The sequence below is a fragment of the Delphinapterus leucas genome, chromosome 1 (genome assembly GCF_059928025.1).
Source record: "Delphinapterus leucas isolate spDelLeu-1000000601 "Yukka" chromosome 1, BTC_Dleu_Yukka2, whole genome shotgun sequence".
In the NCBI taxonomy this organism is placed as follows: Eukaryota; Metazoa; Chordata; class Mammalia; order Artiodactyla; family Monodontidae; genus Delphinapterus; species Delphinapterus leucas.
This window is the reverse complement of record NC_143129.1, coordinates 71805642-71819338: the sequence shown is the minus strand read 5'-3', so window position 1 is coordinate 71819338 and position 13697 is coordinate 71805642. Positions and strand designations below refer to the sequence as shown.

At 40.0% G+C, this 13697-nt stretch overlaps 1 protein-coding gene across 1 annotated transcript in view; it reads right to left on the bottom strand.

The window, feature by feature from the left end:
* Positions 1 to 11101, bottom strand: part of RGS5 (regulator of G protein signaling 5) — a 52725-nt gene extending 41624 nt beyond the window's left edge. Inside the window, exon 1 of the mRNA XM_022563276.3 lies at positions 10955 to 11101. Within this exon, the coding sequence (XP_022418984.1) occupies positions 10955 to 10998 (44 nt within the window). The 5' untranslated portion in view covers positions 10999 to 11101. The remainder of the gene's footprint in view (positions 1 to 10954) is intronic.
* Positions 11102 to 13697: the final 2596 nt, after the last annotated feature.

The following is a 13697-nucleotide window of genomic DNA, read 5'->3' as shown; positions in this document are numbered from 1 at the left end:
CTGAACCAGGAAGGGAGACAAAGGTTAAGTTATTCTTAGAGGATCTGGAAGATAAATGTTAGAGGGCAATTAAAACTTTTTTAAAGGCTTTTTGAACTATCAAATTACAATTTTGAGAAAATCTCAACTTACAGAAAGTTTTTTTCTTCACTGTTGCCTGCTAAAGGAAAAGTGTAAAATTCAACCTGTGAAGGGAGGAAAACAATCCCCATTGATCCACATTCATCTATATGAAAAAAAATTGCTTCCTACTAGCCAGCTCAGACACTTTCAAGCTGTCCGTGTGAATCTCTGATTTCAACAAACAGTCCATCTTTTTTCCAAGTCATAAAAAATATCAGGGGTGTGTGTGTGTGTGTACATGTGCACATGCATGCATGTGTGTGTGTTCAAGTGACATACTGTTTTAGACTTGGGGGATTCAGAAACAAAGCCCAATACTCTGAAGGCTTGTTATCCAGAAGGCACCAGACCTTAGACAGTGGGCTCTCCTGGGAAAGTCTTCAGTGTGACATGCACTGTTGACCTTACCCTAAAGTGCACAGGTCATTCAGTCCCATGTTCCTGTAGACCCAGGTATCTCTTGTAAACTATTACTTAAAATGTTACCAAAATACAACAAACTGCTTTGTTAATGAGACATCTTGATTCTTTCTAAACTTCCTGAATCCCCACAGACAAGTGCCTCATCAAGAAACAGATGGTTTGCACAAAAAAATATCAAAAAGTAGTAGCTTGACAAAAACAGCTCCACACACTTCAGTACCAATAATGAGCAGTTACACAGAAGAGCACTTCACATGTTTTTCAGGTATTTTACTTCATGTTTCATATCTTCCTCAGACTCTAATATGATAGTTCCCACAACTTTCTAGAATGTAAAATTTAGGAATCTGAGTGACATTTTGTCCAGATGGGTTAGGAATTGTCTTGAGAAGTGTCTGTGGAAGCAGTTGGAAAAGAGAAAGGAAAGCATGTAGAATACAGAATAATGGTCTTAGACTTATTTGCTATTTGTGAAGCCAGCTGATTATCAAGTATCCACTGTCCAAAGTGTTCAAAGACTGCTTAGCTGAATCTTTTCAACCCTGAAATATTTCCTTTTTGAAGGAGAAAAAAAATGTCAGGGCAAGTGTTTTATCTCAGCACGGCAACTGAATAGAATGCTTTGCAAAGAAATACCTTGTCTGGACTTCCCAGGAGAACGATGGTCAGGGTGAGTAAGCTCGAAGTCGCATGTGTATTAGTTGGGTTGGTGGTGCATATATCCTATGATTTAGGCTGGCCACATCTACAGATTTTCTAGGAAAGACCCAATTTCTAATGCCTGGTCTAGAGGCAAGCTATATGTCCTCATTCTAGTCGGAAATTGTAGTCACTGTGCATATTTGTGTCTGACATGGATTCATGTAGTCAGAGGCAGTCTTCATGCCACTTGAAGAATTGTCTATACTCCAGTGTCTACTCAACTGGTAGATGAAAATTGGTTAATTATGTAAAAGCCTAGAAACCCCAATTCACCCTTCTTATTCCAGCCTCAAGGATGGAAACTCTTTCACTGTTAAGTTGATGGATGAGTCTCATTCTGGGCAGCATTCAGAAGGGCATGAGCGGACCACAGTTTCCACTGACTGAAGAAACACGGGACCTAGTGTGAAAGCAGTCAAGGCGGGCACTGCCCACCCAAGGCGAGGCGTGTCTGTGTCCTTATTTCACTTTTCCTCCCTGCCCCCAAGGAAGTTATACTCTTGAGATAAGAGAGAACTAAACTAACTGTAAACAAAATACATTGACCCTTGAACAACAACAGGGGTTTGACCGGCACAGGTCCACTTCTATGTGGATTTTTTCAATAGTAAATACTACAGTACCACAACATTTAGCAGATGCAGAACCATGGATACGAAGGAGCCAGTGGATTTTCCATTCCAAGGAGGGTTGGTCCCCCAACGCCCCGAGTTGTTCAAGGGTCAATTGTACAGGAATCATAGACTGTTATAATCCATGATCTTTGAACCTAATTCACCCTCGAATTCTACAAGAAACTGAAACCATCTGTTCCTTTCATGGAATTTGCCAAAATAAAAAGAGTCACCTTCCACTACTTATAAATACATGTTTTTCACAAACTGGGAGTTTATTCTGAATTTCATACAAGCATTTTAAAGACATATAGGGTACTGAATTTAGTCCATTGAGATCCTAAGTGACTGGAAGAATATTTCACACTTTTAATCACTGCTTTCAAGCTACATCCAGAAGTTAGTTTCTGGGCCTTCCTGTAGGACTTGGGAAGAGCTGGAAAATTAAAATAAAAATACAATCTTTCTTCAGAGTACACGGTGTCCAAATCAAGAACAATGAAGTAGTGGAGCTAGAAGGCGCGAAGAGGATCATATAATTGATTTCTCGCCTTTTACAAATACAGTAATGAGGCCTGGGGAGGGAACTGACTCATAACTCACCCTCTGCTATTTAGTAGAAGCCAAGTTTACAGCTCAGGACCCTGGATTCCCCACACAGCACCTTTTCCACATGTTACATAGCCTTTTATACTTAAATCTAAAAATTCTGTGTTCTACAAATAAATTGCAAGGAAAAAAGAAATAAAAGACCGGAAGCCCATTGATTAGGAAAGATATAAGAGGCTCTGGACCAATCGCAGTGTGTCACCCTGGGGTTTATGTGGTGTTGGTGCCTGTGTGGTGACTTGGGGTTACTCTTTCAGTTTTGGGGGGTTTTCTTTGCGGTACGCGGGCCTCTCACTGTTGTGGCCTCTTCCGTTGCGGAGCACAGGCTCCGGACGCGCAGGCTCAGCGGCCATGGCTCACGGGCCCAGCCGCTCCATGGCATGTGGGATCTTCCCGGACCGGGGCACGAACCCGTGTCCCCTGCATCGGCAGGCGGACTCTCAACCACTGCGCCACCAGGGAAGCCCTACTGTTTCAGTTTTAAAAGAGTAGGGTGATTGCATGTGAATCTGTTCAACAGTGCCTCAGGGAAGACGGCTTAGTCTCCTCACTGTTGTGAAGTAAAAAAGCAGAAAAAGGATCTGTGCCCCAGCGGCTTCCAGCTCCAGGCATGGTGTGCACTGCACACAGTAGGATCTTAGTAAACATGATTTGATGTGGAGGAGCCGGTGGTTCTGCAGTCACTTAAGGGATGTGAAAGGTGGGTGAAAGGGCACTGGAGACAAACCCCTCAGGTCATCTTGTTTATGAACCGTGGATGCCTCACCACACTCTACCAAGCAGCTCCAAATTAAGACGGGTAAAGTGCCCCCACCAGATAGAAGGCACTGGTCTCTCAGTCTCTCTGGGGCCTTAAAGTGCTTTTGCAATAAGTGGTTTTCCATAACTAGAACCCAATTAATTGTAGAAAGAAGTAGAAATTGCATCTTTGGGACTGGTTATGTTCTTATCAGTCTAATAATAAAATTTAACAGTAGTCCAAAAAAAAATGTGTGACCCTCATTTGGACCCTGAGGGGTCAAACAATCCAACTGTAAAAAGGTCATTGAGGATATTTGGATGCTTACTGAATATTTAAGGATATTAAAGAATTGTTAATCTTTCAGTATAATCGTGGTTTTTAATGTCTTTTAATGTTTTGTAAAGAGCTTTTAAACGGGATACTTGCTGAAAGAATTATGGGCAAAATCGTAAAAATACTGTATTATTATACAAACTCATCATCATTATTTTTTTTTTTTTAATGAGGCTATGATGAGGAAGGATGAAAAGAAATAAGCTTTATCAAAAGCCGTGGCACAGGGTTTCCACCGCCTCTCCCACCACCTCTGCTGCCTCAGAACCTGCCGCCGCTGCAGCTGCTGGCCTCTCTGCCACCTCCACAGGACCCAGGCCCTCTGTCCTTGAGAGGAAGCCGTATTCGGTCTCCCTCGCGGGCCCGGGGCGCAGCCATGACAGACAGCGGGGGAGGTGGAGGCACCCGCATGGTGGGTGGCGGCCCCATCCACCCGGCCTCACTGCTTCCTGGAGAACCGCAGCTCATAGCGCTCATCCTGGAGCAGCTCAAGAACCGGGGCCTGATTGACAGATTTCTCCGGGACTGCCTGGCAGACGTGGACACCAAGCCAGCTTACCAAAACCTGAGGCAGAATGTGGATAATTTTGTGTCAACACATCTGGAGAAGCAGGAATGGAATCCTACGATGAACAAAAACCAATTGCGAAATGGTCTGAGGCAGAGTGTGGTATAGTCAGGCATGTTGGAAGCTGGAGTGGACAGAATTATTTACCAGATGGTGGGTCCCAAGCTAAACCACATCATCAGGCCACAGACAGAACGAGCAATTCATGAGTTCCTGGCGGCCCAGAGAAAAGAAGCTGTGCCAGCACCCCCTGCAGAGCCTGAAAGCCAGGACCCTCCAGCTCCATCCCAGGATGCTTCCTAAGAATAGACCTGACACGTTTTGGAAGCTCCATTGAATTAATGGTGAAGCATTGGATTCAGTTACATAAGAGTACAACTTCAGATTGAAGACAGGCCAAGGTCATCACTGGCTTCAAGATGCAACGTTGACTGTGAGGCGGTGTCCAGATAAATTAGGGAGCAAGTGGGCCAGTAGGAAAGTTGACCATGTGGGCCCCACGTCGTGCTGCCGTCTGGCCAGCCTATCCAAGGGGATGACCCCCAGTAGACACTACAGATATATTAAGAAACACTACCTCAACTCGGGGTTGTCCTGAAACAAACCTTTGTACTTGAACTTAGAAACTGTGTATGAATTTTAGGGTTTGTGCGTGGGGATAAGCAAAAGTTATAATGAAGGAACATAACCAGTCCCAAAGATGCAATTTCAAAGAATGACACTAAAGGTTCGCCAGGAGTGAACATTGGACAATGCTTATTTGATACTCTTTCTCAGAGTTGTACAAGTCATTAGCAGCAAATAGCTTTAAGATCTTTGTGACCCTCTTGTGCATGACTCTTTGTATCTTCCATTTCCTCTCCCCTGTAAGGTGTCAAAACATGGGACCTTGGAATGCATGAGAAAATGTAGACTTAGATGTACGGAAAACACATTTGCAGGCTCTCTGTCCAAGGCTTCTTCCTATCCTACAACAGCTAGTGAGTCTTGGGTGTGTTTATTTTATTCTCATGTTTGTGTTTTTTAGAAGGTGAATAATTAATAAGTGGCTTAAGTTTTGTAATTAAATCATTTGATACTCTGGGGAAAAAAAAAGCCGTGGCACATAACTGAAATTTAAATGTTGTTTTTCTGACTACCTATAAAGAAGGAAAGAAGGATGGAAGGAAATTAAGTATTTAATAAGGGTCTGCCTACTAAAAACTAGTTACCTTATATACATTATTTCATTTATTTTTTATAGCATCTCTCCCCAACAAGACAAATATCCTCATTTATGGATAAGGAATGAAAGCCAGAGAGGTTTAGTTTCTGGAGTTTATACAACTAAGGAAGTAATAGAGGTGGAGTTACCACCTCCATGTTTTTTTCACTCTACCACATTGCTGATGTTAAGGCAGGGGATAGACTGTGAACTTACATCCTTCCTTACTCTGGGTTTTCTTTAATATCTCTAAAATGTGTAATCTTAGGAGCTACTTTCTCAGTGAAAAACAATCAGGCTTTCACTGTCTTTATCCTCTGGGTGACTCAGCCTTTAAAATAGAGGGCAGGTTTAATGTTATCTGAGACTCCATTCAAATGAACTTTAAAGGAAGAAAGAGATAGGAACCTGTTATCTTCTGGCCTCCAGCCATATTCTGGTTCCTGTTACTAATGATTGATCCTGACTGAACTAATTATAAAGTTTAGTTTCTTTGCCTTCTGGCCAGCAGGACAGACAAAAGCCATTAACACACAACCCCAGAAATATAAACTCCCTCCCTAGATAGCATCTATCCCATAATAGTGTGTAGTCCTTGTTAAAGAAGGAGAAACAAATTAGATAACCTTTCAGGTTAGCTTTCCAAACTTAAGATTCTGGGATCTAAAAGCGTTTTGAATTGATATCTGGTGTTTCAACATAGCTCAGAGTAAATGAAAGAAATAATAGGAAGAGGCAACAGAATACAGAATGTAATTCATTAAAGAAGCTGGGACAGTACTGCATGAGAAATAGCCAAAGTGATATAATTTCATGAGGTTCATCTTGCATTAGAAGCAAAAGAAGACTCACCTCTTTAACAAGGTTTTCCTGATGAAATTATAGAAAAGCTTTCTTCCTCTCCCAGTCTCTTCCACTCTGCCCCCCAAACAGGAAGTCCTCTTTATTTTGCAACATACGCTCTTTATCCTATTGTAGCATAAAAGTCACTGCCCTTGTCCTTCTCAATCCCTTTGGAAGCAGAGGAAGCACCAGGACAACCTGGAAGCAGGTCTGTCTCCACTTGCTATAATAAATATTTGTGCATTCTTTTGACAAAGTATTTAAGTGCCTACTACTTGCCAAGTACAGATTGTCTTTTTAGTAATTGAAGTCTTTAGACAAAAGGGGGGAAAATCTTTTTCATGAACAGATCTTTTCAATCCTCACAGTTGGAGTGGATGGGCACTGGACAAGTTCCAAGGAGACAGTATGCAGGACGAGGTGCATGGGAAGTTAACTGTGGCTGGAAATCCAAAGTTCCCTCCTTGCTTGCATGAGAGAGACAATACAGACTGCACAAAGATGTCATAACATCAATCCCCTCTCACCTCCCAGCCTTTGCACATGCAGACGTGCCCCTTGGCCTGGGATGACTTCCTTCTCTTTCCTCTTCCTCTCTGGACCTGACCAACTCCTCAGTCCTTTCAGGCTTAGGTCATAAACCTTAGGCATCATCCCCTGTGACTTCTTACAGTTTTCCATAGCTACCCAAAACTCTATGAGCTCCCCACCCATTCCCCCCACTTTTGTGCTTCTTAGCACTTGGTGTATTTATTCCTCTATAGTGGATCTCAACATGGAGGGCTACTTTCTTCTTATTTATCTCCTTATGTGGACTGAAATTTCCCTGAGAGTTCTTTCACCCTTATGCTTAAGGCAAGTATGGAGGTTGGAAAGGCAATCCAGAGAAACAATAGAAATTGTTTCATCAGTAAGAATTGAAACAAATGTTTTTCTTAGGAACATCCCCTTGCTATTTTATTAAATAGTTTATTCACTTCCTTAAGATTGCAGGGTTTCACTGAAATATTTGCAATTATGTCACAAGACTCTCTATCAGCAATAGCAAGCTTCAAATTCATACTTGTTCCCAGAAAGCATGATCCCAAACCCTACTATCTCTTTAGGCTTCTTTGGTGATCCTGTGTCCATTCTGATTCATTGATCATTTATTCAAGTTCATTGCTACAGTCTTTAATTCACTAGGTGCTTATCTTTTCTCTGTAATTGGTCCAAGGATGTGCTCATGCCTTTGGAAAAAGCTGTATTTACTTAATCCTGTGGACTCAGGAACCTTGACCCACTCTGTTTGTTGCTTCTGTGTGGCTTGACAACCTTACAAGATTAGTTGATTAGGTACTTTTCTACTCTAAATTATCCACACTTAGACCCACATAAATTGAAGAAGATGGGGAAAAATGGAATGTTTAGTAAAATGATAATAAACAACAAAACAAAACATCACTTTCCCCATTTACTTCCTATAGCTCCTGAAATTCCCAGCATTGCCACACACTTGAGGTGGCCAGAAGCCCCTGTGTGAACTATGGATTAAACACATTCCACAACTAGCAGCCTTTATAATCTTAAACAGAAATCAGATGTAAGTCAGATATCTATAGAAGAGTTTGTGACACTTTATTAACAGCCCAGGGAAAATTCTTTGTCGGTAGCTGTCTTCATTACTCCTTTACTTCCCGTTTTTAGTTTAGTAGAGACTGTAAATTTGGTATCAGGAGTGGTCAACCCCGATGGACAAAAACAATAATAATCACACTGGTTGCTTTATATAATGGTGACAGCTTTGGCGGAATCACAATGATAACACTCTTTGTTTCAGAAGACTTCCATCTTTCTCCAAAGAGCAATATTTACTTTAAAAATTAAACTTGTTCAGAGAAATTCAAGACACTTAAAATAAAATGAATTTTTTAAAAGAAGCCTAAAATTCATAGCGGAAAATCACTGGTAAAAATAAGACTTTCAATTGACTCAACTCTTTCCTTTTCCATTGACTCTAAGATTCCCACCCATAAAGCACAGGTTTCAATAGGCTAGAAGGTAAAAATTGTGGGGTGGGGGGCCATTTATTGCCCAAATATTTGGATTATTCGTCTCTTTAAATATATAAAAAATGTGAGGTCAACTTTGAGTTTTAATGAGCAATAGTCTTAAAAATATAAATAAATAGTAAAACAATAGTTTCTACAAATACGTCAAAGTTGACTCTGGCTTAATGCTTCCGTAAACATTGAGAAAGGACTATTTTCCAAAGCTCCTCTTACATGAAGTAAATGTTGTTTTCTTGGAAGTCAGATTCTCACTGAGTAGATTGCTTCTTTCACGGCCATGATTTCAACACAGGGTTGAATTCTTGACGATTTTCATTAATTGGCTCCCAAACTTTTAGAGAGAAATAAATTAGGAAAAATTTTCCTTTACTTGCATCTCTCGCTAGTCACTGAAACCAGGTGTATTTCACTTTATTTAAACTATATTATGATTAGAAAGGATGTTAGAGAACAGCTAATCCAACATTCATTTACTAAATAAGAAAATAAAATCCCAGGACAGTGAAATCACTTGCTCATGGACATAAATTAGTTAATGACAAAACTAAGTCTGTTCTTTACTCCGTAACCAGTATTCTTTCCACTATGAATAGAGCCAAGGAAGGCAGGTTTGGAAGGATTTATTCAAGTATCATTTTTCCCTTAGAGTGGACAGTTTTAGGCTCTTTCCATGAGAGTGTGCTAACAGCTCCCTAGCTCTACAATTCCACTTCTCCAAATCATTCATTACAGTCATTGGAAATATGACTATATTTGCAATGGTAACAGATCATAAAAAAAAAATGTAATAGGACACAATAATCACAGGATTCTACCATATGCCTTAAAAGTTTCAGGCAATCTATGCAAAAGAGGTTTCTCCTTGGCCAGTCTATAATATACTGTGTGAACATTAGTTATATCCTGGAGCAGAAGAATTTACTGTGAATTAAAAGATTTGTAAAGTGAATCAATAGCAATGTTGGTAGTGAATTAGTGAATCAGATATGAAACAGTTATAGGAATCAATGAAAGAAATGTGCAATCCATGTGCCTCAGTAAACATTATGCATATTTACAAAAACAAATCGGGCAATATTAGTAACAATGCCAAACTTTCAACAAACATTTATTGCTTTTTCACTAAATGCCAAGCAGTGGGTCATAGGATCACAAAATGACTGGCAGACCGATGTTAACAATCATTCTGAGGCAATAGTTCACCAATTAACAAGGTTAAGATTTACCCATTACATGAAAGTACATGATTTCAAACAATAAGTGGGCTAAAGACATGGGTTAAAATTGTTGTAAAAGTCAAATCTGCAATTCTCAGAGTTGTAAAAGTGGAAATGGAAAAAATTATGCATCGTCATGTTCAAGGAATTGCCTTTCACCCCTGTATTCCCCCTGTTTCTCATGCTTTCTCTAGGGGGAAAGATAGGCTGATAAACAGTACCCAGCACTGAAACCTGTCTCCCCCCCTGAGGATGATCCAATGGCCAATATTGCCCACCTAGTTACAATCTAGTCCTAGTCTAGTTACTTAAGTCCTACTTTACTTTTTAAAAAAATATATACATCTTTTAAAAATAATCTGTGCTTTTGACAGCACAAAGTGAGAGAGGTCTTTATTTCTGGTCACTAGACAGTATTGTTGGAGACAAATTCCTTTGCTAGGATGTTATCTCCTTAAAAATCATTTTGAGATTATTTCTAGGGTCGAAGTCATCAAAAAGAAAACCTGAACTTGTAAGAGACAGAAGTACAGATCCATTGAACAACACAACTTTCTTAGGCAAACATTGACAGTGCCTTTAGGGATGAAGTTAGGCTGTACAAGGATCACCTTTATTTCCTTTAAATAATGTAGGATCAAACAAAATTTAATCAAATTCATTCTTAAGAACTAAGAGGAGAAATATCCCTAATTCTCTGCATCAGGTAGGATTTCTGGGTTAAATTTTCTAACAAGTCAGATATTTGTTCTCCTCCTGTTTACTTAGTCTAGATACTTAGGATTCCCTCCAGAACATTGTCCAGTCTGAAGACAACCACAGAGCCTCAAAGGTGCTCCTCTGTATCTAAAGAACAATGATAGCTAATAAATAATCTCTATGTCCCAAGGGCTGTCTTCTGTCCAGCAATCCAGCTCCTTCTATCTGATGGTATCCAGATACAAAGAAAAATGAGAAGTCCTCTCTGCCTCATTGCAAATCTCAGTCTTCCTTTCTTATTCCATGTACATTAATAAAGGTTAACATTTACACATTTCTCATATGTGCCAGACAGTGTTCTGAGCGTTTCACATACAGTAATTCAATCCTCATAACCAGCTAGTGAGGAAGATACTTGGTAGATCCATTTTTACCAGTAAGGAAACTGAGATACAGAGTTTAAATAAATTGTCCAACACCACACAAATAGTAAGTAATGGAGCCAGGATTCAAACCCAGGCAGTTTGATGTTGGAATCCATGCTCTTAACCATACACTTCTGAGTCTGAACAAGAGCTTATAAAATAGGCATCTCCTCAGAGGAAATGATGTTCTGGATATAAATGGTGTATGATATATCTCATATTGCATCAGTCTGCTAGCTCAGATCTTTCAAAACCTTGCCATTAACAGAGAGGAGGCAATTCCCAGTCTATAATCAACCACCTGTTTTGCCACAAACTACAGTGGCCCTCTATTGCCTCTGAGTATCCTCCCCTGAGTGAAGATTCTCCTTATCTCCACCTCTTAAGTCAAAATAACTCACCTTTCCAGGCATGAGTGGGGCAAGGCTGCAAGTCCTTTGCACATTTTGGCAAATGGCTTAGGTCCTCAGCTTTGAGCACAAGTCCTTATCAGCAGAGCAAGTCTTTGAAAACTTCAAATCCGTCTGGGACTGGCTTTTTCTCTGAGGAATATATAGAGGCTCTTTCCCAGCCCTCTGTCACTCTGTGGACCAATCCAGAGCCTAAGAGGAAATTGCAGGCTGGAGAACAGCAGCAATTGTGTGGGAGTTGGAGGCTGGAATCTTTTCTCTGCTGCAGGCGCTGCTGCATTAGGCTTCCAACTGCTCTTACCAGAACACTTACTCTGCCAGGGCGAGAGGAGTCCCTAAACTGTGCACAAATCACTCATGTTTTAACACATAATTTTGAACCAACCACACCAAAGATGTGGGCTTTGTTATGAAGCAGAGGGCCTTGGGCTAGTTCAGATATGTCAAAGTCGTAGATTGTTAGGACTGTAAGGGCCTTTGCAGATCATATAGCCCAACGTTGTTTCACAGTGGAGGAAACAGTGTTAGAGAAGTTCAGGGGACATGTACATGGGTCCCTATGATGTGCCAGGCACTCAGGTGGATGCTAGGAATTCAAAGAAGAAGGTACTCTCTGCTCTCAATATCCCCAAACATCATATCAGTACGATATAAATGAGCAATAGAGGCAGGTCCAGGATATTGTGTTTTCAAGCACCACAAGGGAAGATTTTTTTTGGAGGCAATAACCCCTGAGCTGAGTGATGAAAGAGACAAAATAGCTTACATGATTCTATCTACTAGATTTTACCCCCCAAGTTCCCCTAATTCTATAAGTGGTATTCTGATTGATCTTTATTTGATTACTAGGTTAGGTAATTCTTCGGAGCACCACCCCCACCAAGTCACTCATCCTTGGCTAGATTTGTCACGCTTTCCCCTTCAACATTTTCCTGCTTCCCACCATTCAAGGATTATTTTCACCAAAATTTATTTTATTTGTGTTTCATCCTCTCAGGACCCAAGGGGTTGATAAATTAATATGTAAATGCAAATGCCTAAGGGGTAGGCATGAATCCCAGCTAAAAATAAAGAACATCACATAAGCTGTAAGAAAAGCTCTAAATTTGGAATTAAATATGATGCTCATAAAGTTCCTTTTCATTTGAAATTATTTGTTTTAAACTGTTTTAACTGTTGATCAGGAACTGTAAAGTCAATATAGTGTATTATGACCTCGTGCTTTAAATTAAATAAATAGAAGATAATAGGCAAATATCTAATTACATTGCATGAAGAAAGTTAGACATTGTTTTCCGAAATTTTTGCTTTAATTATCCATATATATGTGTGAACATGGTCATTAGATAAACTGTATTTCTAACTATAAATCATAATCAAAAAGGCTTGAAAGCTTTAGCTCTATACTATACATTTTTTTTAAACATCTTTATTGGGGTATAATTGCTTTAAAATGGTGTGTTAGTTTCTGCTTTATAACAAAGTGACTCAGTTATACATATACATATGTTCCCATATCTCTTCCCTCTTGCGTCTCCCTCCCTCCCACCCTCCCTATCCCACCCCTCCAGGCTGTCACAAAGCACCAAGCCGATATCCCTGTGCCATGCGGCTGCTTCTCACTAGCTATCTACCTTACTACGTTTGGTAGTGTATATATGTCCATGCCTCTCTCGCTTTGTCACAGCTCACCCTTCCCCCTCCCCATATCCTCAAGTCCGTTCTCCAGTAGGTCTGTGTCTTTATTCCTGTCTTATCCCTAGGTTATTCATGACATTTTTTTTTCTTAAATTCCATATATATGTGTTAGCATACGGTATTTGTCTTTTTCTTTCTGACTTACTTCACTCTGTATGAAAGACTCTAGGTCTATCCAGCTCATTACAAATAGCTCAATTTCGTTTCTTTTTATGGCTGAGTAATATTCCATTGTATATATGTGCCACATCTTCTTTATCCATTCATCTGATGATGGGCACTTAGGTTGTTTCCATCTCCGGGCTATTGTAAATAGAGCTGCAATGAACATTTTGGTACATGACTCTTTTTGAATTATGGTTTTCTCAGGGTATATGCCCAGTAGTGGGATTGCTGGGTCATATGGTAATTCTATTTGTAATTTTTTAAGGAACCTCCATACTGTTCTCCATAGGGGCTTAACCAATTCACATTCCCACCAGCAGTGCAAGAGTGTTCCCTTTTCTCCACACCCTCTCCAGCATTTATTGTTTCTAGATTTTTTGATGATGGCCATTCTGACTGGTGTGAGATGATACCTCATTGTAGTTTTGATTTGCATTTCTCTAATGATTAATGATGTTGAGCATTCTTTCATGTGTTTGTTGGCAGTCTGTATATCTTCTTTGGAGAAATGTCTATTTAGGTCTTCTGCCCATTTTTCGATTGGTGTTTGTTTTTTTGTTATTGAGATGCATGAGCTGCTTGTAAATTTTGGAGATTAATCCTTTGTCAGTTGCTTCATTTGCAAATATTTTCTCCCATTCTGAGGGTTGTCTTTTGGTCTTGTTTATGGTTTCCTTTGCTGTGCAAAAGCTTTGAAGTTTCATTAGGTCCCATTTGTTTATTTTTGTTTTTATTTCCATTCCTCTAGGAGGTGGGTCAAAAAGGATCTTGCTGTGATTTATGTCACAGAGTGTTATGCCTCTCTTTTCCTCTAAGAGTTTGATAGTTTCTGGCCTTACATTTAGGTCTTTAATCCATTTTGAGCTTATTT